This window comes from Cupressus sempervirens, chromosome 1 (genome assembly GCF_028749045.1).
Source record: "Cupressus sempervirens isolate cs-2001-9-10 chromosome 1, ASM2874904v1, whole genome shotgun sequence".
NCBI lineage: Eukaryota > Viridiplantae > Streptophyta > Pinopsida > Cupressales > Cupressaceae > Cupressus > Cupressus sempervirens.
Genome location: NC_143118.1, coordinates 321,734,882 through 321,762,506, shown reverse-complemented (window position 1 = coordinate 321,762,506; position 27,625 = coordinate 321,734,882). Strand labels below are relative to the sequence as shown.

Here is a 27,625-nt window from a genome sequence, read left to right as displayed (position 1 = left end):
TCAGCGTTTTGTATAGTTAAAAACTCGGAGAATACGCATACTTGTGTGCGAAATATTCCCAAATTTGATGTAAGGCGGAATGTGAAGGTCAGGGTCTCGTATCCATTCTGGAAGCTCTATGACCTAATCAAACATGACATGAAAACATCTCTCCGTATGGAATCGACAACCATGAAAGAAAATTTGACGAGTACACGAAAATATATGTTCTTGCTCACAGCAAAAATTTAAGAATATCAAATATTAGTATTTTAATAAATAAATATATATGGTCTTAAACAATAGTATTTTTCATAAGTCAAGTACTATTGCAATTACTTTAAGTCATGTTAAATTTTCTTATTTCAATCAATAATAATTCAAATATTTTCCTTTTTAATATTTTAATTTATTTTTGTATTAGTATATGTGCGAAATTTTTACGTTATAAAATTATCAAAAAAAAATTATTAGTTATGATTGGTTGATATGTTTAGGGTCTTATGAAACAGATTTCAAGAAATCACCCTTAAGATTTCAAAATGTAAGGCTGGACATTTAAAATGGTCACAATTTCAAAATATTAAGTAGGTGGAAAGTGTAGGGTATAGAGAGTTTGGAGGACATGGAAAGATTGAGAAGAGTGGAACTCAAAGCAAACAAAAAATTTTGTAATGAAAGTTGTATTCAAAGCATTCAAGTAATAATAGTTTCTAGGAATTTAGAATTCTCATTGTTTAGGTGTGATTGAGACGTCGCTAAATGTTTGTTTGCATGGGATTCGTAGAAATTGGTAGGTGATATTATAGTATGTAACTAGGTAGTCCTTGATGTGGCCCTCCTTGTAAACTTCTTCGCCTTTCCAAGACACTCTCTGGTTGACTCCATCGCAAACCAAAAAATTTACTAAAACCAAGATTGGTGCAAAAGCAATCGAACATTGGTGATGTTGTTATCATATATTTTACAATAAATTGTCTTACTCCACATATGCAATTCTAGATATCTTCGTTTAGTAATGAAACCTATTCAACAAAGGTGGAGGAAGGTAGATGGGTGTGGGCAGGTTTCTTCACACAAAGTTCAAGTTCTCAAGAACAGAGGATTACATAGTGGAGAAATGGGGTTTGGGCAAGGGTGATGTGTGGAAAGGATTAATTTTGATGGGAGAAGAGAAGAGACTACATGAGTTTTTTTGTGGTTTATAGACACTTCTAGTGAATTGATATTATTATACTGATAAGTATCCTAATTAATGTAAATTAGAAGTAATCATAATAGGAAATGTTTACTTTCATTATAATTTTCATATTCCTCTTTTTTATTCTATTAATAATGCAAGAGTGGCCACCTTATTGTGCTTTACCTTCTAGTCTCAAATGCATTGATATTTCTATATGGTAATTCTCACATATGATGAAGACTAGTACAGAGTGTGTGGTTGAGAGCTGCTATCCTTTTCCAATATATTTATACAGTAATTCTCACATACGATGGCCAATATTGCTCAAAACCAAAAATTGAACAATATTAATCATTTCACCAATCAAAGAGATTAACCTCTCCCCAAAGCCAAAAGTTCTTAGAATTTTGAGCATAAGTTCTCTCCTAACCTTATCATGTGCTTTTGAAATATCAAGTTTCATTTCCATATCTAGGCTTCCACTCTTCTCTATAAAATAAAGAACATTAATAGAGCTTATCATCGCATGAAGAATTTGATGCCTAGGGACAAAACCATTTTGAGTGGGGTTAATAGCCTTGCCCATAATAGGCTTAATGTGATTCACCAAAACCTTGGATAGAATCTTGCTAATGGTATTGCATTAGGTGATTGGTGTAAATTCCTCAAGCTGAGTAGGATCTCCTATCTTTGGTACCAAAAAATTAAAAGTCTGGTTTAGCTCTTTGAGGATTTTACCCATTCTAATAAAGTCTTATGTCACATGAACCAAGCTATACTTGATGATATCCTAAATTTTTTGAAAGAAGGCTGGGGGAAGCCATCCATACCTAGAGCCTTAAAGACTCCCATAGAAAAGTCACCTCCCTAACCTATTCTTCAGACACTTTTCTAATCATATCCTAATTTTTTATGTCATTGACCACCAAGTTTATCACCTCCTAGAAATCATTCTCTATATTTTGATCCACTTGCCTCTAAGGAGGATTACATATTTCCCTTAAATATCTGGTGGTTCAACCCCGAATCTCTTCCTCATTGGTGAGTTCAACATAATTTTTATCAAAGAGTTTATGAATGGTGTTCCATTCATTTATTTTTAGAAGTTGATCTATGAAATAAAGTTGTATTCCTATCCCTTTCCATAAGCAATTGAACCCTAGATCTTTTTTTTGAGAAGGCTTCTTATCTTCCAATAACTTGCTTCTATTTCCTTTGCCAATTTTGTTCCTCCTCATGGGTGGCAAAGGATAGGTCCCCCTTCATCATACTATCCTGAAACACCTCAAGTTTACCTTCAATTTCCTTCTTCAATTTGAATATGTTCCAATAAGAGGATTCATTTGAAGCCACAACCTCACTTTTAATATTCCTAAGCTTCTTAGCTATGTGAAACATATTCATATAATGTTGATGGTGTATTGACAATATACTTTAAGGACAATATGGAAATTGAGTACAATGCATCTAAATAATAAGGATTGTTTTACAAGACTAAATTTAGCTAAACAAAGGATAAATTTATGAATAACTTAGTTGTGCATTAGTTTGAGTAGAAATATTTAACAGGATGGAACTTATTATGTTATGTAAGTAAGAGTAATTAGGATTTTTTTTATGAATAAGATTTGAAGGCAATTAGCCACATTGATTATCTATTAATTATGACATCCCAGTTCTTTTTATTTGATATGTAAATTATTGAATTGTGGATTTTTTTTGTCTCAAGTTTACTTTGTGGTATGCTTAATGAAATGGAAAATATTTAAAGTACCAAGAAGAAAAATGAACCTATCATTAATGGACAAGTTATTGAATGGACATAAATATCAAATTGATGATGATAATACATGAAAGGATGTGATTGGACATGTATAGGTGTGTAGGATGTGATATTCAATAGATGCATCATATAGGAATGAAATTTTCTTATTCTCAATATACCACTATACATATGACATTATGTTTGAAATAATTAATATTTATATAGATGTGTCAAAGATCATTTTAAACTTATTTTATAGGATCAAAAGAAAGAAAATGATCATAAGTGTGAAAGATCCTAGATATAGTTCCAATGGTTTTTTTATTGCAAGAAAATAGATTTTGAAAGAGTTCTAAAACTCTTTACCAATAGATTTTGACAAGAATCTTTGACTTGAATAATGAGTAGTTATATAAGATAGAATATACTAAAAAAATAACTCAAAAATAAAAAAGAATTAATGGCCTAAAACAAAACATGAATAAAAAGTATGAGCTACAATTTTAGCATATCAAAGTACATCAGAAGTTAATATGCAAGGTTTTAATAGACTCGCTTAACCTCACATGTAATCCAAGTGTTTTTCATAACTCAATTTAAAATTAACAAATTATTTTTAACAAGGCTCCCATAACCTTAATTTTTATAAACAAAAAGATTAAACAAATAATGCACGCTAGTAAGATTAAGCCTCCTAAAAAGAAGAGGACCACACAATTTTGATAGGCTCGCCAAACCTTCAAATTGGGTTTTTAAATGGCTTTTAAAAATAATATTTACTTGTTATCTCTAAGGTGCCCAATTAATTAGTCCAAAACTCTCCCATGAAAATCCTCTCCATGTTAATAGGAGAGGCTCCTACCTTGATAACCTGGAGGAAGAAAAATAGATATTCAACCCCACAACTAAGTAGTCACACCTAAGATAATAACACATAGAGAACATTAAACTATTTTCAAGAGTAAATATCAACTTGTATAGGAAAGCACTCCACCTTAATATGGTACAAGAAATAGGAAACAGGAGAAAAATGAGCCATAACCATATGTTATCCTACCACTTTAGGTGAAAAATCCATCTTAATAGGAGACTCAAGGAAAATTATCTAGCCAAGAAAAAGAAAATTTCCTTGAGAGTAGAACTTGCATTTAATTACAAGGTCAACCAATGAAAAATATAGCCTAAAAGAATCTACTAAAAAATAAACCCTGACAAAATTGAGCCCTTGAAAACTAATAGTAACTATTTGACCAAAAAGAAGAACAAACAAATGAAAATCCCCACAATTTGGCTTCACAAAATAAAAACCTAAATAACAAAGATCCTTAAAATTCTCTTGTCCAATAGGACCTCATTTAATTACAACCTTGAAAGCCTCAAAGGTTGCATTCTCCAAAAAGGTTAAAGGAGAAAGAATAATAATTATAACGAGAAAGGAAATATGGAGAGAAAGAATTAACAAAGTAGTAACACCAACCACTATCATAGCAAAAACACATCCATTCTATGTTTATTTTTTATATCGTTATTGTTGAATGGATGCAACTTAGTTTGATTTATATTCATATATATTTTGATTGTATACATCTTAGTGTTATTTCATGAGATTCAATAATGGTTGTTCCAATTGTAAATGAGATGTTTGTATATTTTATTGAAGTATGTGCAAGTGGTCACTAGATTATGATTTCTTATCATGTTTAGATGTTATCACAATGCTCATGTTGTTTATCAGTGATATCAATTACAAGTATTGATGTTTCTCCTTAGAGAGTGAGAGTTAAAGAGACACTACAAGTTGAATTATAGGGAAGAGTTTGTTTAGGAACCCTATTCCTAGGAAGTGGTCACTTAAGCCATCTTATGCCCACTACATTCAAAAAATTTAAGTTGTAGGTTAATCATTAGGTCTTGTACTTTATAAATTTAAAATGGTATGTTCACCACATGTTACCCTATATAGAAAATAGGGTAAATATTGGATTGAAATGTGTTTGCCTTGGTCTGAGCTAGATTGATAATTCAATCTTGAAATACAAATGGAATTGCATAAAAATAATGGAAGGTTGTATAAAAATAATGCAAGATTGTATAAAAATAATGCATGTAAATGTAAAGGTAGATACTAGATCTACCTTTCTCAAAATGTTGGATGTAGGTTGTTGGATCAAGACTAATCAACACAAAATAGAAGCATTGAATTATAGGTTCTAAAATTTAGGATAGTACATTTCAGCCTTGCTTAAACACAAGTGTGGGAAGGCCTCATTCTCATAGTAAAGTAGACTAATGTGTCTAAAACTTTCTATAAAGGCCAGGTAGTTATGGAGAAAACAAGCCCTCATCATCAATGCAATTTTAAGTAACTTGTGTGTGTGTGTGTGTGTGTGTGTGTGTGTGTGTGTGAGAGAGAGAGAGAGAGAGAGAGAGAGAGAGAGAGTAAATTTCATATGGTTCAATAGTAACATCAAGAAGGAATCCATTGGTCAAAGAATATAGTCATTGATATAACATAAGAATTTTTTTGGTGCTATCTAAGAAGGAAGATATTAATTATATGTCAAATAATTTGAAGGAATTAATCACAAGGAAAACTTGAAGACTTTTTGAAGAGTAAATGTTTGTTATCTTGCGAACTATGGCATGTCACATTAGTCAATAATTTTTGCAAGTGTATGGGGGCCAACCATAGAAGAATTAGAAAAGAATTTGTTATATTCATATTTGATGTAATATTGGATAGCCTCTTGGAGAAAGAAAAATATATACAATACCTATTTAAGGAGGCCAAATTATCTTCATGTATGTGAATTTTTTTAAAAAAATTTAAAAAAGAATTCATTAAAATATAGCAAAAGTTAATTTATGAATGGTTGACTCCTTTAAGTGAGAGGGCAAGCGAAGAGATGCTTACGAAGAATATAATGAAAATAAAATAAGGGAGATATATCTCTTTCCATCCCTTCCTCATATTGTAACATTTACTAATAAACAATATTGCTTGCTTGATAGCCTACCAATTGGCCTCATCTACTAGACCAATGTATTGAAAACATAAATCATATATGTCCTTATTGACTTTCCACAAGTCTTTGGAAGTTTCGTTTACAGACCAAGTAGTGGTTGGTAGTGGACTAAAACAATCTTATTTATTGAAATGAAATTCGAAATAATAAGTTAAAATATTTATATGTTTTAATTATTTTAAATAAGATTTTAATATTTAGTAGCAAGTTTCTTTGTTTGCACTCTGAAAATAGGAAACCATAAGTTGAATATTACCTGCAGATTTAATTTCTGCAACAAATAGATAATCAACCGACCTTTATTGCTCTCGGGCCCCATTAGAGAATTTGGCAATTTAACAAGAAACTAAGTAAATGGAATTTAAATTTCCTCACTTAATCTAACAAATATATAGTTACTATGTTCAATATTCACAATTATAAAAAAGGGATCTTGATAAATAAATGAGAATAACTCAGTCGTGGGGATCTCGGGAAGCTCGCGGACAAGGGCCTAACATAAAACATATCTAAAACACAATCTTGGAGCTCCTCAGGTGTGTATTTGATCAACGTATCGCTTTCAAATCTGTCGCTGAATCTGCTAAGAAAGGAAGTGTAAAGCGGTATCAACTTCTCTGTAATTGAAATCCCTACCTTCTCTCGCAGCCCGACGTCAGCTACTACCCATCCACTGTGCGTTTTCTTTACCTCTTCCATCGCTGCATTGAACTCCCATAATTTCTCCTTCAGAGCTTGCCCTGAAGAAACTCCGCCTGTCATAGGAACTTCCTCCTGATCTGTTAGGCACGACAGCACTTTCATCCATGCGCTCCTCTCATAACTCACAGCATAATGCACTACCTTATTCCACTCTTCTCTTAGCCAATCTTCCCCCAGTATATATTTGAGTTCGGAGCCATTCACCTTCTGTACAATGTAGTTCAGGTTGTTCATCAGGAAGAGGTACGACAGAGCCACGTCTTTGTATAGATCAGCTTTCTTGTCCAGCTTGCATATCACCATGAACACGGCCCATCCTATGCGATCGGAAAGGGCGTCACAGGGATTCTGATCCGGTGACTCCTCAATTATATTTGCCAGACTTTCTTTGTAATCGGAGAGAAAAGCGAGATAATTCATAACGTATCTGGTGAAAGGATGCACAACGCCGCCGGTAACGGGAGCCTTAGATTTCTCCTTCTCAACAGCCTTGTCAAATTCTGACAACATTCCCTGGGCCGCCTCCGCCAGCCTGGCCACGATCGTGTGGGCCTGCTCACGCCCGCTTGGACATGAGGAGTGTTGACAATATGTGTCCTCGATGTTCGGCATGAGATCGGCGAAGGTTTCGAAGAGGTCAAGCACCCTGAATATCCTTTCCGGCGCCCGGCTCATCGTGGCCACTGCCTCCGGGAAAGAGAAGAGCCTCCTTGTGCTACTTCTGGCGATTTCAGCGAAACAAGAATCTCTCATCTTATCAAGCCCCTCAAACACGTCGTCGCACAGCCGCTTTTCTCCAGTTAACAGAATCCGGATGCAGATTTTGGCGGCAGATATCCATTTCCTGATCTTCTCATCCAGCAATTCCCATTTCATTTTCCGAATGTCATTCAATTTCACCTTCTCGACGCCGAGATTGTACAGACTTTCTTCCACCACCGACTGTCTGCAGAGAAGAAAGACTCGGACGCATTCACCCGCGTAGCCACTCTTCGCCATGCGCTGCGCTATACTCCGCAGGTCCGCCACGGCGTCCGACGGAACCATGTTGAATTCGCAGAATCTGTCTACTGACAGAATGTTAGAGCCTGAGTGGGAGTGGCTGCATCCGTCATCATCGCCGTCAGAGGAAGTAGATTTAGAGATGCTGTCCTCTGAGGAGGAACGGCAAGAAGGTCGGCCCGATGACTCCCTATCCAGGTAAAGGGGTTCACTGTTAGATAACAGAATCTTGTGAAACTCTTTCTCAAGACGGATCATCGCCATTTTCATCAGCCGTTGTGCACGGATGAGACGTTTCTCAGCGTCTGCGCCAAAGGCGGACAAATATTCCATGAGTCGTTGTAGATCGTCAACTGTTTCCATGTACACATCGACTTCTTCAGCATCGCAATGAAAGAGCATTTTTCTTGTGTTGTTTATGTCCCATTTAGAAATCAGTATCTCTGCTGCGGCCAAAATTGATTCCATCCTTTTCGAATTATTTGCTATCTAATGCGTTTTTAGCAAGAGAGCAGACGAGCTTGCGTTTGCTGTGTATGGCCGCTTCTGCTCGACAACAGGCTTGTTGCTCAAAGCCCGAAAATCCCCTGGAATTTAAAGTCCGTCTGAGCGGACAAATATTGGATATAATACAGTTGTATGACTTTTTTCTTTTGACCCGCATATGGTCGTGGGAGCTTGTTGTGTGGATGAAGATTGGGTGTCCAAGATTCGAGGAAGGTTTCCGTTATTTTGGAATTTAATGGAGGATTTGAAGCGCCTAACTTCGTTTCAAATTCAAAGAAACAATAAGAAATACAATGATGGCCTAGCTGAATACTTAATATATTTCAGGAAAAACTACTACAGACACCTGAATACTTTTGTTTTAATATTTGAAATGGACCGAGTACTCTATTTTTTTAAACTTAAACCACTCGACGGACCAAGTCAACATTCTAAGAGAGAGGGAGGTCATTAGTTCAAAACTAGTCATAACATTCTAGATTCAAGAAATTCAAAACTTTTGCAACAATATTGAAACTAACCAGTCTTTTGATAATGCATCTTATAGTATTTTAGATTTTTATTATGTTCTGAAATTGTACTTTTATTAGAACCTCTTTCAGAATTAGTTCATTGACTGGAAATAGGGTTTTTTCTAATTTAACATTTAAGTCCATAGTTTGTAAGATATAATAAAATTATTTGAGTCATATATGATTTTATTTTATTTTCTATTAGGTGTTGTTATTGTATTTGTCATAGGCAATTTACTATAATATTGTATTCATTCTTTCCAAAATCTAATTACTTTTTACCAATCACGAGAAATCCTTTTTAAGTAACTCAAATATTTTTAATGTTTTTAAATTTATTTATAAATTTTATATACTATAAAAATATATTATTGGCTAAATTATTTTGGTGTTATAGGAACCCTTTTTTCGGAGGGTTCTCCAAATTCCAAATTTTTGGGCTAATTTATAGATTATTTTATTTAAACATATTTTATCATATGATTATTTAAAGATAATTATGTTTTTAGTTTATTTTGTAAATATACATCTATTATATGAAAACAGTTTGAAAAAATAAATATTAAGTCACAAAAAATATTTTAAAAAAACACTTTAGATTTAGATTTTTTAGACTATTATTTTTATTTTTAAATTTAAATTAATTTAATTAGGTTTTTTCTAATTCACCTTTCATGCCTATTCAATATATTTATTAAACATTATAATACCATTGCTAGAGTATATTATCATTTAACGACATTTAAAAAAAAATTAAAAACATAAAGTTCAACCTCTTATAAACAAATATATAAACTTAAAGTTCAAATTTTAAAATAATTTATTAATTATGAATTCTCTTACTTTTGACAAAAATTTTTAAACTATACACTCAACTAGATTAAATTTATTAAATATATATAACAAAATAATAACTCATATTCCATAAAGTCATAACAAATACAATTAACTATACCGATAAATACCACACCACTATGTGGCACTTGTTTTTATGGGTGGTCTTTTCCTTTTTTTGTACAAATAGCATGTAGAAAATATTTTAATATGGCAACTGTCATTTGAGCAAGAGAGCTACACGCCCATTGTTGCAATTTCCCAAACATGGAATGGATGTAGATAATAAAAACTTGTTCATCAATATTCTTTGCATGCAATGAAGTGTAGGCTTTCTAAAGAGTTTATTACATAAATCTCCATGCCAACAAATAAAAGTTATCATCCAGGAACATTATTAGATGAAAAAATTGAATAAAGCATCAGTTCCCTCTTTGTCGTCAGGTAAAATTATATGCTTTTAAACCTTAAGTAGATTATCAATGCACTATAATGTCATTGTCTTAACTTATTCTTGTACACCTTTTCATATAATAATTCAACCTTTCCTCTAGGTGCTATTATTACCTCATTTGATCAAATCCTCTTCATCAATCAAACAAATGATAGTACTTAAATCATATAAGCAATTGTCTTACTAGCAACTAGCAGGTTTGACATCAGTAACAAAACAATGATTTAAACACATTTATCATACTTGTATCAATCTATTTTCAATAACAATGGGTAAAGAAATCCCTCGAGGATACAAATTAGAGCAATGAAAGTGTTGACAGCCAAGTGAATGAGTTGGTTGACTCAACCATATAAACCTAGTTATTTATGGAGATTACTGGAACTATAATTCAGGAGGAGATATCTCACATCACTTCTAATCAGCAAGCATAAGATCCATATCAACATTTCAGATTCACAAGGATCACCGAGTTAGGATGATAGCTAAAGTGATGTCTTAGACCTTACATAGCATGATCAGGTTGCAAGACCTAATTGAGCATGGATGTGGATGGTGAGATCAGAATTCATGTCGATTCAAAGACTTTGTCGAGTTGAAGGTATCTTCCAAGCGTTAAAGACTTAGCTGAGTGGAGGACAACTTGTCACTGAGCGAACTATTGTATAATGCATTTATGGAAACTTGAAGACATAATTTCATTAAAAATGGAAATTGAAGGTTATTGTTTCACTACAATTTTCAGAGCAAAAAGAGTAAAGAGCATTCTAGAGCCCTCGAGTGATTCAAAGCTATTTTGTAGAAGTTCTTTTTAGCATTTGATGTTTCACTGAGTAGAATGGCATCTTCTAGTGGTAAAGTTAAGAAAGGTTTGGAGATGTTAGTTTGAGGAGTCAATTGAAAGCCCTGACATTCAAACCAAGTCTAATAATTAATGCAAAAGTTGATCCATATGGAGCACAATTATGACTTCCTCCCAAGGTATTACTTATTCATGATATTTGGTCATTTTACCATTGTTCAATTCAAGAGTTGGGAACCATAGAAATGAACTAGGTGTTCAATGAGTTATGTTTGGATGGGAGGTTGAAACCTGAGCAAAAGCATTTGGAGGCAAAAGGTTTAACACATATCCTTCATATAATGAGGGATTTTCAAGCAAAATAGATTAGGTTTACCTTAAGCTGAGTCCATGATATACATTTATGATTGGATCATCCCATTCAGATTAAAAAGAAGATGATTCACAGAATAACAAGGTTGCTAATGATGAACAAGGCAAAGACCACAAAAAACCTAGGTCTGGTTGAACTTACAAAGAGGACTCTTGCCCAGTGGGATGATAGAGGGATGAAACTAAATGGAGTTATTGACATGGAGATAAAGTTTGGCATTCATGTTATAGCACACAAGATTTATAGCTCAAGTCATTTGAGCAATGTTCCCTATGAAGATGTTGACCTAGCATACAATATGGTGAAGAATAACCTATCCTTTGACCTTGTCAAGTTGTTTTTGAACCAATTCAATAAAAATATGGACATCATCCAAGTTTCATAGAATAATCCATGTAAGTTCAAATCTCTATTGACTTTTTTATTCTTTTATGTGCACAAGTTCTTTCCTTCCAAAGGAACTATGGTGTGGAAGAAGGATACACCAATTTTGTATCAGATAAATGAGGTTACAGCAGAATTGGGCAAAAATTTTGATAGTATTATGGATAACTACTTTGAGTCTTTTAAAGAGAAAATGCAATGTAGATACAAAATCCCCAAGAAATTGGTGGAAAATTATGAACAAGATATATGTTTTCTTGTTGACTGTGATAAGGTCCATATCTAGGTAGTAAGGCCAAGAGAGGCATGGGTTAAGCCTCTGGGATATGAGGTTAACATAGATGACACAAAGGATATAAGTGAAGCTCTCATTAACGAGCCAGTCAACTCCAAAGCACCATATTTTGGCACATATGAGGAAGCAAAGGCTATAATTGTATTAGAAATCAAACTACCTCAAGCCTTGAAAAGATGAAGAAAGAAATTGGATAAAATACTTAAGGATAAAAAATCAACCAGTTCTCCTCTTATGCTAACTGAAGGAAAAGGAGATGACCTTGAGGAAGAAGAAGGAGAGGAAGAAAATGAAGAGAAAGAAGAACCTGAAGAAGAGAAGCCTCCCAAGAAGAAAGGGAAGTTTATAATCACCAAACTTGCAAAGTCCTCCCCCACCGTGTTCACTAGAAGAATGTCAAAATTAAGGAAAAAATTGAAGTTAGGTGATGATGATGATGAAGATGAAGTAGAAAAAACCATATTTCAGAAGACTTCCCTTACCTTTGTAGAAAGATTGAAAAGACTACAAAAAGGAGGAGGTATGGCATCTTTCAAGTCTCTTAAGTATGACACTAGGAGTGCATAGGAGAAGAAACAGGTAGAAGATATTGTAGTTTCAAAAATGGAAAAGTGGAAATACTCTCTTGATGAACTCATCAAGAAAGTTCCTAACAATATTCCGAAAGTAGTTCAACTTGTATGGGAGAATGCACTTTATTTTGTAAAAGACATCAAAAAACAATCTTTGGGGAAAGTTATGCCTAATCTATCAAAAAAGGAAGTAAAGGAATCATTTAAGAAAATAGAGTTGAAGCTTACACCAAAATTCAATGCATTACTGATCCTTTCAAGGGACATAGAATCTATTGTGTAATCTAACACTATAGCATGGAAGAACATCTATGGGTTGCACAAACCTAGTGAATAAGTTGTGCAAATTGATGATGAAGAAGGTGTTGAGAAAGATGATGAAGAAATAAATGATGATAAAATTGATGATATTGATAATGTAGAAGGAGATGATGAATAGGATGAAGAGGATCAAGCAGCAGTAGGAGGCGATCTTCCTAAAATTCATAGTATTGAAGACTCAGATCCTAAAAAAATAGTAGTAGAGGTAATGGCCTCCCTTCCTCTCTCTCCGAGCAAAGCCTTAGTGCAATCTAGCTTAGAGAAGGTTGCTACCAAGTTAGTTGAGGTAAAAACTACTTCACCAAGCACCCAACTAACTAGTGGACGAGTGTAATGATGAGTGAACTTTTCATCACTTCATTTACCAACCAATATGCTCAAATCATCTCAACATTAGTATCACAACCAACATCAATAAGTTTCCCTATCATATCTGTTGTTTATACTATTTCTACTAGTGTCACCTCATTTATTGTTTCTTTACCAAGTACATCTACAATGAGTGCAATGATAGCTAAGTTCAAGCCTCAACCAAGCACTAAATTTTTGAAGAAAGATAAGGAAATTATTCCTTTAGTTATTCAAAAGGAAAAGGGTAAAAAGGTGGAAGCCTCTAATAAAGAAACTGATCTAGAGGAGGACATTGTAATACTAGATTGGGATCCAATCTAGCTCCTAGTCAAATGGATACCCTTGGTGAGCTATGGAAGAAGAGGGCAAAACAAAAAAAGTTGAGAGAGGAGAAGAAAAAGAAAAATCAAGTGCTTGTAGACATCAAGAATATATTTGTTGATGCACTAAATATTGAGGTTGGTGATAAACAACCAATTTTGGATCAACTTGTTGACATTTTTCACAAGTATAATGAGAAAGTGGATGGACAAGACAAAATGATGTAGAGGGACAAAAGGAAGTTTGAGAACAAAGTTTTGGAGAACGTAGTATAGATGATACCATTGATCAAGTAGAAATATCTACTATTCTTGCTACATCTGGAAATTTTGTAAACAATGTTGTTTCCTTATTTGTGAAATTGAGTGATACATCTAACTTCACTAAGGAAATAAAGGAGAAACTATCTAAGATATATGCTAACATGAAGGCAAGTGCACATCAGTTGTCACTTGATCCTAGTTGCAATTCTACACATTTTGTAAAAAATAAGATATCTAATAAATCTTTAGGTAGAAAAGCTAGGATAAGGGCCAAAATAGAAGAAATATAGGGCATGATCCTTCCCAACATGGATGAAATGAAAAAATATATTGAACTTGCAAAAAAATTGATCATGTTCCATGACAACAATTTCTCTATAGTAGATCACATGATGGAATTATCAATAGAGGTACAGATAGCTTTGCACACATCAAAAGTTTCGCAAGAGAATTGGGACAAGTCAATGTCCATAGTTTTGAAGGTACACAATGATTTCCTTTCACATTTTGGTGTTACCTTGTAGTTATGTATTTTTGGCATTTGTGTCAAAAAAGGAGGACTATAGAATGTATATCACATATAAGGAAAAAATGTATATACAAAGGAGAAATAAATGTATAGTACGAATGATGTATATGCATAGCATAAAATGTGTTTACAAAAATACTTTTGAAAAATAAAAAATAAAATAGAGTCAAAGGTTACCCAACAATAGTAGTAGCAGCTAATAATAGTCCAAACTAAGTTACAGACCCAAACATGTTGATAGGTGGAGTTTTGACATATATTTTGAGTATTCAGTATTTTGGCATGATAGGTGTTTTTGTCACTAATGCCAAAGGGGGGATTGTTGACTTGATGGTTCAATCATATGTCTATTAGTGACTTAACACTTAGTTAGTTGGTTATATTACTACCAAGTTCTATAGTTGTTAACGAGCTTATCATATTGCTAAGATTTCAAACCAAGTGTTTTAGTTGCTACCAAGCCAATCAATCTAATTGTTGCTCATGTTGAGCTCCATAATATCTACCGAGCATCTAAGATAGAGTATAGTGTTAACCGTGATCTATAGTGTCTACCGAGTAGTGTTAATGAAGTGAACAAAGGTAGTATTGACCAAGCCATTAAGTGTCAACTGAGTCTACCGAGTTCTTCAGTGTTTATCAAGTCATCTAGCTTTGATCAAGTTCCTATTTCCTAAAGTGATTAGTATGGACTGATCATCTACATCAACCGAGTGCCAGAGTTTTCCCAATATTGACAAGTGTTGACGAGTGTCAGAACATCACATAAGTGGTCTTCAGAACTCGAGTTATAGTAGTGAGCTAACTTTGTCAAGATTGTTTGAATTTGGTATTGTAGCCTAATCTAGAAGGTAATTTATTGGATTGGTATATATATGAAATATATCTTTTCATATCCAATGTAATTATATCAATGAAACAAGAAGTAGATGAGTGTGAATTAAGAAGGCTACAAGAAGTATAAGGAAAGGAAGAGTCTTATCTATCATAGTCAAGTGATCATTGTATTTCAAAGGAATCTCATTCAGCAAACTAAGCTAAAAATTAGAGATCAACCACTGATTCATCCTAATAGGTGCATTAGTCACATCCTTTAACAAGGTGTACTTAACAGTCTCATTCCTAATCTCCTAATAGAGTGCATACTTCATTGTATATCATAAATCCTTTCACAAGGTGGACACAACATTCTTTATTGCGAATCGTGGATTGATGGAGTCTCTGAGAAGCGTTGGTTGCCGGCTGGGCTAGGGTTTTTCCCCTAGCCTATTCTTGGTGTTTGATCTTTACTATTTTTCTATTCTGTTTGGATTGTTAGCAACTGGACATAATTTGCGTCGATGTTTTCAGAGATCTTTTGCAGTCAATTTTGGATTGGGGGTTTTATTGTTTGCATGGCAGGGCCTGGGATTTCTTCTCCGTTGGTGAGAACAGATGGTTCTTCTCCAACTATGCATGCAATGCGATCTGAATCGTTTTATTCAGGGGAGAGCTCCAAGCTGAAAAAAGTTAATGGTTGTCTTCAGCGTAGCCATGATCGCCCTGTTCTGGTTATTCCTCCAATGGTTGTAATGGAGGACATTGATTATTGGACCAAGCATGCTTTTATATGCAAATTTCTTGGAATCTGAATTTCCCTATCCGCTCTTGAGGCATGGATCCACTGCTCTTGGCAGGTGGAAGGCGATATGGAGATTATGTTGGCAGGGAATAGTTATTTTTTTGTTGTATTCTCTTGCATGTCTGATCGTGATCGTGTTTTTGAAGGAGGCCCTTATTTCTACAAGAATGTGGGGTTATTTGTCAAACCTTGGCATTCAGGTTTTAATTCTGTTGAGGATCTCCCTTCAACAGTGCCAGTTTGGGTTCGCTTGCCTCGTCTTCCCTTGGAATTTTGGCGTGAAGACATCCTTCGACAAATTGCTGCTTCATTGGGGAAGCCAGCTACGATCGCACATCAAACCCTCGATAAAAAGATTATTTCTTTTGCTAGAATTTGTGTTGAAATTAATTTGAATAACCCATTACCAGATTCTTTGGAAATTTGTCTGGGGGATTCTTCTTGGGTGCAGCAGTTAGATTATGAATCCCTCCCTTTTCGTTGCCGGATTTGTCATGAGTATGGTCATTTATTGCGGCAGTGCCCCCGTAACTCGAGTTTCAAAGGAGTGGATCGATCTATAGCTGGAAATGTTGGTGGTTTGGCAGATACTACAGGGAAAGGACAATCTTAAATGGTTAATACTACCAAGGGGATGAATCTACAAGATGCTACAGGTAAGGGTAAGGCTCCAATGCAGGATAAGGATGGATTTACCCATGTTCGTCCTCGAGCTAAGGGACATGGTCAAAAGAGGCCTTTGAAAGAAAGATTATCTGATTCAGGTTTTAACCGTTTTGAGGTGCTAGATAGTATGGTTCTAGAGGAGGGTATTCCTCCTCCTATCTCTTCTGATCTAGCTTGCCCAGATGAGAGATCTGTTCCTAATGATGCTTGTGGGGCATCTCAAGTTGTAGTATATCAGAATTGTGAGGTTCCTGTAGCTCCTGTGACAGTGGCTCTGGTGACTCCTGCAGTGTTGGAAGATGATGATGTTGTTTTGGCTGACTTGGTTAAGGATGTGCTACCATCAGGTAAGGGCAAGGGATCTCCTCTCCCCTTGGAGTTGCTGCCTCGACCCTTTAAGCGGGCTTCTTCTTCTCCCCCTCTAAGGAGTGGGCGCAAAACAGACCAAGAGAAGATTAAACTCACAGGAGATATATTGATTGAGTCTGGTTCAGTGAAACCTTTGGATTCTCATTTTCCCAAATCTACCCAATGATGATTATTCTCTCATGGAATGTAAGGGGGTTGAATAGCATCCCTAGAAAAAAGGCTATTCATAACTTGGTGGTTGATCATAGTCCTGATGTTTTTTGTATCCAAGAGACTAAGCTCTCTGTGGAGTCTATGGTCCAACATGCCTCTAGTATTTGGTCTCATGGCCAATGCCAGTGTGTTGGGGCAACAGGCAGTGCTGGTGGTTTAGCTATATTTTGGGATCCTCAAAAAATTTCTCCTCTTGGCTGGATGTCTTCTCGCTCAGCTCTCTCTATGGTAGCTTCTGCTCTAGACTCAGGAGAGGTAATCATGGTTACTAATGTGTATGCACCTATTGATCTTGTGGGAAAGGAGGAACTTTGGGAACATATATAATATGTTAGAAATTGTCATCCTTATCATCCTTGGGTGTTAGCAGGGGACTTCAATTCAGTTTTAAGTCTGGAAGAGAAGCATGGTGGTTTGGCTAGATTAGGGCCTTCTTCTGCTCTTCTTTGGCAACACATATCTCTTTTGCATCTCTCTGATGTTAAGCCTTTTAATGGCCTCTATACCTGGAATAATCGCAGGACTGGTGTTGCTGCTATCTCAGAATGCCTAGATAGATTTCTTGTTTCTTGCTTCTAGCTTAGTGGCACCCTTACTATCTCTTCAAAAATCCTTGATTGGAGGGGTTCAGATCATTGGCCAATCAAATTTTCCGCTATAGGGGCTTATGTTCCGAAGCATCCTCCTTTTAAGTTCCAGTTGATGTGGCTTCATGACTCCTCTCTTCATGATTTTGTTTTTTGTTGGTGGAAAGATGGTGCCCCTGCATATGGTACTGCAATGTTCTCATTTTCTAAAAGGCTTCAACATGTTAAAAGGCAGCTCAAGATATGGAATAGGGAATGCTTTGAGAATCTTCACTTTATGAAGAGGCTTGCTCAAGAAAATATTGATGTCATCACAAGGGAGATTAGAGATCGAGGTTTCTTGGAGGATCTTGGCTAGGCTGAATCCCTTGCTTCTAGAGCTCTAGAAGAATGGGAACTTCGAGAGGAAATTTTTTGGAAGCAAAAGGCTCAAGTTGATTGGCTCCAGGAAGGTGATCGAAACACTGCCTTTTTCCATAAAACGGTGCAATCTCGCCGGAATCAGAGCACTATCTCTTCTTTGGTTAATTCTCAAGGTATCCAACTGAATTCCTTGCCAGCTTTGTTCTAGAAGGCTATTTCGTACTTCTCTACCCTCTTCTCTGAGGACTCTCCTCCTACTGATAATGAAGAAAATATTATTTTTACCTATATTCCTTCCCTTATCACTCAGGAAATGAATGATTATCTCATGCGTCCTATCTCTTTGGAAGAGCTGGAGGTGGTGGTCTTTGGCATGCCTAAGTGGAAGGCTCCTGGTCCTGATGGTTTTCCAGTTGAATTTTTTCAGGAATTTTGGGACATCATTAATCATGATTTGTTGGAGGTGGTTAAAGAATCCTATGCTAGCAAGCAGATGCTTCAAGCTTTGAACTCTACATTCTTGACTCTTATTCCTAAGAGAGAGGGTGCTAATCAATTGGAGTTTTTTAGACCAATTGCCTTATGTAATGTGGTCTACAAAGTTATTACTAAGCTGATTGCTGAGAGACTGAAAAGGTGGCTTCCCATTATTATCTCAGAAGAACAAGGTGGTTTTGTTGCTAGAAGACAAATTTTGGATGGGGTGGTTATTGCTACTGAGGCTATTCACTCTATGGCTACTTCAAGGGAGAGAGCCATGTTTGTTAAGCTGGATATGGCTAAGGCCTACAATAGAGTTAAATGGAGCTTCCTAAGGAGTATTCTTCTTTCTTTTGGATTTAGCTCTGACTGGGTGAGTTGGATTATGAGTTGCATTACTTCTGCCTCTTTTTCTATTCTTATTAATGGTCAACCTTCACAACTATTTGGTGCTTCTAGAGGCCTCCACCAGGGTGACCCTCTCTCCCCATATCTATTTATCATCATGGCTGAAGGCTTGGGCAAATTCATTAAGCATCAGGTGTCCCAGAATTCTATTCAAGGCTAGCGGTGCCGTAATGGCTTACCTTCTCTTTCCCATCTTCAATTTGTTGATGATTCTGCTCTTGCCGGTCTTGCTAGGATCAAGGAAGCTAAAGCCTTTTGACATGCTTTGGATGTTTATTTGGAAGCTTTAGGCCAGAAAGTTAATGAGCACAAATCTTTCATTTACTTTTTTAACACTCCTGATTCTATTCAGCACAGGATTGTTGGTATCCTACGGTTTCAGATAGGCTCACTTCCCTTGACTTATCTTAGCATTCCTATTGCTGTTTCCAGGCAGCCACGTCTCTTTTGGAAAAATTTGATTACCAAGCTTCAGGATAAGGTAAATCATTGGACTCATAGATGGCTTTCTACTGCTGCTCGGGTTACTCTTCTTCAAGCTGTTATCCAAGCTCTTCCTACTTATAGAAGCATGGTTCATGCTGCACCTATTTACTTTCTCAAGGAGTTTGATGCTCTTTCTCGACAATTCCTTTGGAGTGGTAATTTGCGTAGTACTAAATGGAGCTTGGTTAATTGGGCAACTATTTGTAGGCCTAAAAAGGAGGGTGGTCTTGGTCTTCATTCTACTCTATTGAGTAGACAAGCTTTGGCTGCTAAACTTTATTGGCGATGGTGCTCTGGACAGCATCAACTTTGGGCTCGTATTATCACTCATAAATATTTTCATGGTGCTGATCCTTGCTCTGTTTCTGCACTTCCTGTTGAAGGTCATGGCTCAATGGTTTGGCATACTTTGAAGACAGGTGCGATGTTGGTGAAGAGGGGTTTGTTCTGGATATGTAAAGGAGGTTCTCAGGCTTTGTTTTGGTTTGATGCTTGGGATGGATTCCCTTCCATTTTATCCATATACCCTCATCTTCAGCCTCTTTGTGACTCTTTTCTGGCCGCTGGATGGGATAAAGTGGCTCATTACAAGACTCCTTATCAATTGGGACCTGTTGTTGGTTATAGATGGAAGCATTCCTCTGATTGGCCTCGTGGAGGTACAAACATGGATCGTCAGGAGCTTTCTCAAATTCTAGCCTCTAGAGAGTGTTCCTCTTTGCTTGGTCCAGATGTATTGGCTTGAGGCGGTACCTTGTCTGGTAAATATCATGTCTCTGCTGGGTATCAGGAGATAACTAGAAAATTATTTGGGGATGCTGAGGTCCCTTGGTGGAAGCAAGTCTGGAATAAAGTTTCTTGGTCCAAGTGCAATTTTTTCATGTGGCTAGTGGCTCACAACCGTTGTCTTACCTGGGATAATCTTTGTAAACGTAGATTTCAGAGCCCCTCTTATTGTGTTTTGTGTGGTAATGGAGAGGAGTCTATCTCCCATCTTTTCTTCCATTGCTCCTATTCTACTCAAATATGGCACCTTTGGTGGAGCGCTTGGGGTTGCTCTTGTCGGCATGCTTCCGCTTTGCCTAAGTTCTGGGCTCGCTTGGGTAGTGCTCCCTCCAAGTCTTCTTCTCTCCATGTTGCTTGGATTGCTGGCCCATCTTTCATGCTTTGGCATATCTAGTTGGAGAGGAATCGTCACATATTCCAAGATGTTCGGCTTGGTGTTTTGCATCTTTGGTGGAAAATATCACATTCTCTCCAAGAAACTATTCTTGTGAAATGTGAGCTTGATGGGGGTATGGATCTGGTTGATCTTGCTATTTGTAATCGCCTCAAGTTTCATCTGCAAGATGGGGTTGCGGCTCATAGGTTTCCTTCTATGTCCAGGCAGCTTCACCATCAGAGGAAGGGTCGGGTTAACTAGGATGGGCACTAGACTCCTCCTCCCTGTGGAGTTCTGAAAATTAACACTGATGGTTCTTCTCGTGGGAATCCTGGTCCGGCTGGTATTGGCGGAGTGGCTCGTTGTAGTTCTGGGAATGTTAAATTTTTCTTCTCAATTCATAAGGGTGATTATACTAACAATCTCATGGAAGCTCAGGCTATTTTATATGTTGTGGAACAATGTTGCTTGTGGGGATGGAGTAAGATTATTTGTGAGTCTAATTCCCAGGTGGTGGTGAACATGCTTTCTTCGCAAGAGCTTGAGGATGTTAGTTGGCAGCTGGCCACTGTTGTTAAGCAGATTCTTTTCTTCTCTTCCTCTTTTTAGTTCATTAGGTTCAAGTATATTCTACGAGAATGGAATAGACCTGCTGATTGTTTAGCCAAATGGGCTTCTAGTCATGATTCGGGTTGGAATATTAGGGATAGGGGGCAACTGTCCTTTGAGATGGTGCAAGAATTTGATGATCTTGTTGCTCAGGATCGAGCTCCTTGTTGAGATCTCCTTGTTGTATTCCTTTCTGTCTTAATAAATTTTTTCCCCTCTTTTTGCAAAAAAAACATTCCTTATTGATCCTAATAGGAGAGATTGTTAGAAGTGATCAATTGTAAGCTTTAACAAGCTAACTTTATAATATAGTAATAAAACTTGTGGGTATCATCCCCACCCCAATTTTACTTTCTATTTAGAAGGTTTCTGGGTTACCAAATATTGTGTCAAATTGTTATAAATGTTTTATTGCTTTCATTCTTTCATGCATGCAATTAGATTAGATTATGTGGTGGTGGTTTAATTGGTAAATAAAAGTATAAGTTTTATTGGTTCCTAATTCACCCAGCATAAAATGTGTTTGCAAAAATACTTTTGAAAAATAAAAAATAAAATAGAGTCAGAGGTTACCCAGCAATAGTAGTAGCAACTGATAGTAGTCCAAACTAAGTTACAAACCTAGACATGTTGATAGGTGGAGTTTTGACATATATTATGAGTATTCAATAGTTTGGTATGATAAGTGTTTTGTTCACTAATGCCAAAGGGGGGATTGTTGACCTGATGGTTAAATCATATGTCTGTTAGTGACTTAACACTTGGTTGGTTACATTACTACCAAGCTCTACACTTGCTACTGAGCTTATCATATTGCTAGGATTGCAAACCAAGTGTTTTAGTTGCTACCAAGCCAATCAGCCTAATTGTAGTTCATGTTGAGCTTCATAATGTCTACCGAGCATCTAAGATAGAGTATGGTGTTAATTGAGATCTATAGTTTCTATCGAGTTGGTAGTGTTAATGAAGTGAACAAAGGTAGTATTGACCAAGCCATTCAGTGTCAATTGAGTCCATTGAGTTCTTCAGTGTTTATCGAGTCATCCAGCTCTAATCAAGTTCCTATTTCCTGAAGTGATCAGTATGGACCAATCATCTACATCACCCGAGTGCCAAAGTTTTCCCAATATTGACAATTGTTGATGAGTGTCAAAACATCACCTAAGTGGTCTTTAGAACTTGAGTTATAGTAGTGAGCTAACTTTGTCAAGATTGCTTGAATATGGTATTGTAGCCTAATCTAGAAGGTAATTTATTGGATTGGTATATATATGAAATATATCTTTTCATATCCAATGTAATTATATCAAAGAAACAAGAAGTAGATGAGTGTGAATTAAGAAGGCTACAAGAAGTATAAGGAAAGGAAGAGTCTTATCTATCATAGTCAAGTGATCATTGTATTTCAAAGGAATCTCATTCAACAAACTGAGCGACAAATTAGAGATCAGCCACTGATTCATCCTAATAGGTTCATTAGTCACATCCTTTAATAAGGTGTACTTAATAGTCTCATTCCTAATCTCCTAATACAGTGCATACTTCATTGTATATCATAAATCCTTTCACAAGGTGGACACAACATTCCTTATTGCTCCTAATAGGAGAGATTGTCAGAAGTGATCAATTGTAAGCTTTAACAAGCTAACTTTATACTATAGTAATAAAACTTGTGGGTATCATCCCCACCCCAGTTTTACTTTCTATTTAGAAGGTTTCTGGGTTACCAAATATTGTGTCAAATTGTTGTGAATGTTTTATTGCTTTCATTCTTTCATGCATGCAATTAGATTAGATTATGTGGTGGTGGTTTAATTGGTAAATAAAAGTATAAGTTTTATTGGTTCCTGATTCACCCTACACCCCCCCCCCCCCCTCAATTCCATACTACATATCCAACAAAATGACGGTCAAGGGAAGGTAAAAATAAAAACATACATTTATGAGTAGGGAGAAAATTATGAAATTGTTGAAAGAATATTTGGTGGTAGCATGGATTTTGTAACTTGGCTGATTTCCATGCAAAATGAAATTTTCGCTCGGTTGACAAAGGTAAAGAAAACCTAAAGTAACAAGAAATGATGAGTACCTTGACTACCCCTACCAATAATAAAAGTGAAAAAGAGTCTCAAAATGCTAATGCTAATAATGAAGAGCCAAGATAAGCCATTAGGTTGGTCGATTATAATGAGTCCCTTGACCATGATGTGTACATTTCACTTTCTAATGTTGAAATAAAGGGTAACAAAGGCCTTTCTAAGAAAAGGGATAAAGAATTCTAGGAAAAGAAAGGAGGAAGGAAAGAATTCCAATCCTCAATATTGTGAAAGATGATGACCTCAATGTAAAACTAACTGAAGATGACATCTGACACCTGGTTGTTGATCCTCCTCATAGTGTGTTAGAAATTTCCTAAAGCCATATTAATATATTCCCTTAGGATGAAAAAATGGACCTTCCATTCTATCAAAGTACTAAATTTGAAATGCAAGGCTCTTGAGGGGACAAATCGATGAGATGGAGTCCGAGAGAAGGAAGTAGAAAAGTGTTATAGAGAATTAGGGGAATCAGGAGGTTATTGAAAAGTTGAAAAATAAAATGGACAAAATGGAAAATGACACTAAGAAAGTCCTCTCTAAATGCAAGCGATTTTTGGACTCTTCAATGGACTTCTTGAACAAGGTCTTCAATATTATTGATCGAGGAAAGGAGATCAAATTGGTGCTGGACCTAGATGAACCATATAAGGATGAGGAAGAAGTAGGACCATGGAAATAAGCTCACTCCAATACAAAAAAGAAATAGAAGAGGGAGGCTTAGATTGATCAACTTGACATCTTGAAGGTCATAGAGTAGATAAAAGATATGAGCCAAAGGGAAAAGTTCAAGATTTGGCGTAGGTTACCTTTCCTTGCTACATTATTTTTTGGTCTTGGTTTCTCTTGGTAGGGGTTTTATTTGTTCTTTTTTTATGTTGGCTTAAGCTAGGTGTAGCTAGAATGGATCTAATGATTTTAAAGTTGTTTCATTTAAGGACTTAATGCTCTTTTATTTTCTATAAAACAATTGGGGTTTTGGCTCCCCTACAAAAACCCCATTTTAGCCTTAATAAAAAAAACAAATAAGGCTTTATGGCATTACAAATGGAAGCCACCAAAGAAAAAAATAATGAATAATTATTCTACAATACTATCAGTTATATCTAATATATAACCATTGGCACTATTATCTATCTATTTTAATATCATCACCTGAATCAAATATATTTACTTCTTGAGCTATGGTGTCATCAATGACAACACCTAATCACTGACCTTCGTAGGAATCATTCCCCTCAACCTTATCTTCCTTATCCACATAACCAATATTTTTTTGGTCCTAGATTCTATTTTCCTAAATTTTGTATGGTTATCCTTTTAATTGGAAGCTTTCCTCTTAGGTAGTGTATGGAGGGGCTTTTCATAAGAGATTTTAGGAATAGAGTGGGAAGGGTTTTTTCCTTTTCCTTTCTCTTAGGTTTAGGGTTTGAGCTTTGAGGTTAAGGGTTGGTATGTTATCTACAATTCTATGAGGAGGATCTTAAATATGGTGGCCTTAGATTTGGAGGCAATTAATTCACTAGGTATGCAAATGATATTTATCAAACACATATTAGTATAACACATATATTAAATCTAGTGGAGGGGAGGGGATTCATCCTTAGCAATACTATTACTCAGGGAAGAGAATACAATATAAGATACATAAATTTTTTCTTCATGTCTCATATGTATTAAAGTAATATTGTTTTGGATTTGTCTAACAAAACATGAAGTATGAGGATTATAAAAAAGATTTAAAGGTTGATAAAAAAGAGTCTTATAGAAAAGTCAACTAGTTCTTGTTTCTTTAGTTCTTCTAATATCGTTTTTAATCCTTGGACTTTCCCTTGCTAACATCATTTTTAGTTCTTATTTTTTTAGTTCTTTTAATATCATTTTTAATCTGGATAATGTCAACGCATTCTTTCCTCTTTTTAGTATTGCTTATACTTATGTCTACTAGCTTAGGTGCATTCAATCTTCATGCATTAATCATGTCCTATGACTAAAACGTGACATAAAACTTCCATGTTTGTCCCCTCCTCTATGATACACTTTTGATTATGGATACCTTATTTTATTTCTTTATTATGATATCATGTCTTATGCAATGATAAAGTATTTTGATTTTAGAGTTGAAGGGATGCCAAAGATAATGATAATTTAAAAATATAGATTAAGGGAATCATATACTAGATTTTGAAGAAATAAAAAGGTAAAGAAAACATAGAAACTCTGAAAATTAGGACCATCAACAATCTAATACCCATTCCCTAACTTGTTTTTCCATTGTTAGATGTTCAATAAATATCTTAAGCTTTATAATATTTTACATTGGAATCAAATATCTTGACTTGTTTCAATATTTTTTATAACAAAGTTGAGATTTTCCATGAAAGTACATAATATTTTCTACTATGCATATTGATCAAAATCTCATAGCAAATCGAATATCCAAACAAGCTCAAATCGAGATGTGCATGGTATTAAAGTCTAACAAAGAGAATCTAGATTTTTGTTCATGCATATAATAATATTTTAACTGATATATGTATGCATGAAATTAACTTAATTGAACAAAACATCCACATTGTTGTCATTTTAAGTATAGTATGTTTCTTTGTCATGCATCCAAAATAATTCGAACATTAGTATGACAATTGTCTAAAAGACTTTTGAATCTCAATTTTTTAACACGATGATAGAAATGTAAAACAAAAAGATAACGAAATGTTTATTGATTGTATCTATAAAAGGATTATATATGAGAGAGAAAAAGAGACAATATTTAAAATCTATATTCATATCAAAAATTATAATTTAATATGAGAACAACTAAATAATTAAATTTTAACTTGTCCATTTAATAAAACAATAAAAATTACAAATTATTGACTTCACCTATTAGAATTTGATATATATACTCTTACTATTTTAAACAATTGATAAATTTATTAATATATAAAAATTTGGTGGTTTTGATAAGCTCAAACAAAAGTTATAAATCAATATAGATTGTAAATATTTTCTATAATATATATTTTAATCCTCAAATTATTGAATAAGGTAATAAAACTCTCTTTTCTATTTTTAAATTATTATTTATGTGTAGACTAGGGGAAGACTGCTTGGGTGGTGTAGAATCAAAGGTAATCAATCTTACGTTGCTGTACTTTTTTGAATTCATAGGAATGTAAATTTCACTTTTCCATTAGACTATATTACTATTTCATATGAACATCTATTTCAGTTCCTCGTCAAACTATATGACTATATATATAATGTTACGAAAATTGGAATAGGAATACGTCTTCCAATTCCACCTACTTAGTCTATTTAGGTGGAATAGCAAATGCTCATTTTTTGGCTAAAAATTTTATTCCTATTCCAATTCCGATTTAGTGCATTGAAACAAAAAATTTAAAATTTTAAGAATATACATATGCCTATTCCATTTCTATTGCCATTGCCGAATGGACCCTAAACATTATGCTACGAAAATTGGAAGTGAATGTGAGCAATCGTTCAACTGATTAGGGCTTCCCCTTGAACAAGTGCAAGACAAAATCTTGAGCCTCCACGGGCGTGTATTTGATGTACGTATCGCTTCTGAATCTCCTGAGAAAGGCAGTGTAGGACGGTATCAATTTCTGAGTAACTGAAACCCTCAACTTCTCTCTCAGGCTGACGTCAGCTACGACCCATCCATCATCATGCCTTCTCTTCACCTCTTCCATCGCTGTATTGAGCTCCCTTAATCTCTCTTTCAAAACTCGCTGATTCCCAGGAACTTATTCGCCTGTTACACTTGAAAGAACTTTCATCCACGCCGTCTTCTCATAATTCACGGAGTAATGCCTCACCTTGTTCCACTGATTTCTTACCCACTATATATTTGAGATCGGAGCCCTTGACTTTCTGTACAATGTAGAGAAGGTTGTTCATGAGAAACAGGTACGACAGAGCCACGTCTTTATACAGGCCAGCTTTCTTTTCCAGCTTACACGTCAGCATGAACACCATCCATCCCATGCGATCAGACAGCGCGGCAGAGGGTTCATCATTCAACTCTTTGTCGGGGAGCGCCACTGGTGCGTCTATGATTATGTCAACCAAAGTTTCCTTGTAATCGGAGAGAAGAGAGAGATAATTCATGACGTATCTGGAGAGAGGATGCACATTCCCTCTTGTAATGGGAGCCTTAGATTTCTCATTCTCAACGGCCTTCTCAAATTCCATCAAAATTGCCCTGCCGGGCTCGCCGAGTTGCACCAAGATCCTCTTTACCTGCTCCCGCACGCTTCGGCAGGAATCTTGAGAAAATATGTCTTCTATGTCGGGCACAATTGCGTGACTTTGTAGGACAGAATATAATACAGTTGTGTGACTTCGTCCCCGGGTGATT

The 27,625-nt window shown here is 35.5% G+C and overlaps 1 protein-coding gene across 1 annotated transcript; it reads right to left on the bottom strand.

The window, feature by feature from the left end:
* Positions 1 to 26,957, bottom strand: LOC149577446 (exocyst complex component EXO70B1-like). The gene is made up of 4 exons (XM_089796467.1): positions 26,784 to 26,957; positions 6,452 to 8,146; positions 6,210 to 6,299; positions 1 to 123 (listed from the first exon to the last, which is right to left on the bottom strand). Exons 1-4 carry the CDS (start codon positions 26,955 to 26,957, stop codon positions 1 to 3), a joined length of 2,082 nt encoding a protein of 693 aa, XP_089652593.1.
* Between the last annotated feature and the right edge of the window lie 668 nt (positions 26,958 to 27,625).

Bases quoted from the DNA above. Each gene is read 5' to 3' on its own strand.
- LOC149577446 (XM_089796467.1), bottom strand. From the start codon at position 26,957: ATGGAAGAGGTGAAGAGAAGGCATGATGATGGATGGGTCGTAGCTGAC. The intron at 8,147-26,783 runs GTCTTGCACTTG...AAAACGCATTAG, and splicing joins CCGTGGAGGCTCAAGATTTT to ATAGCAAATAATTCGAAAAG. The intron at 124-6,209 runs GTAATATTCAAC...ATGTTTGATTAG, and splicing joins TGCAGAAATTAAATCTGCAG to GTCATAGAGCTTCCAGAATG.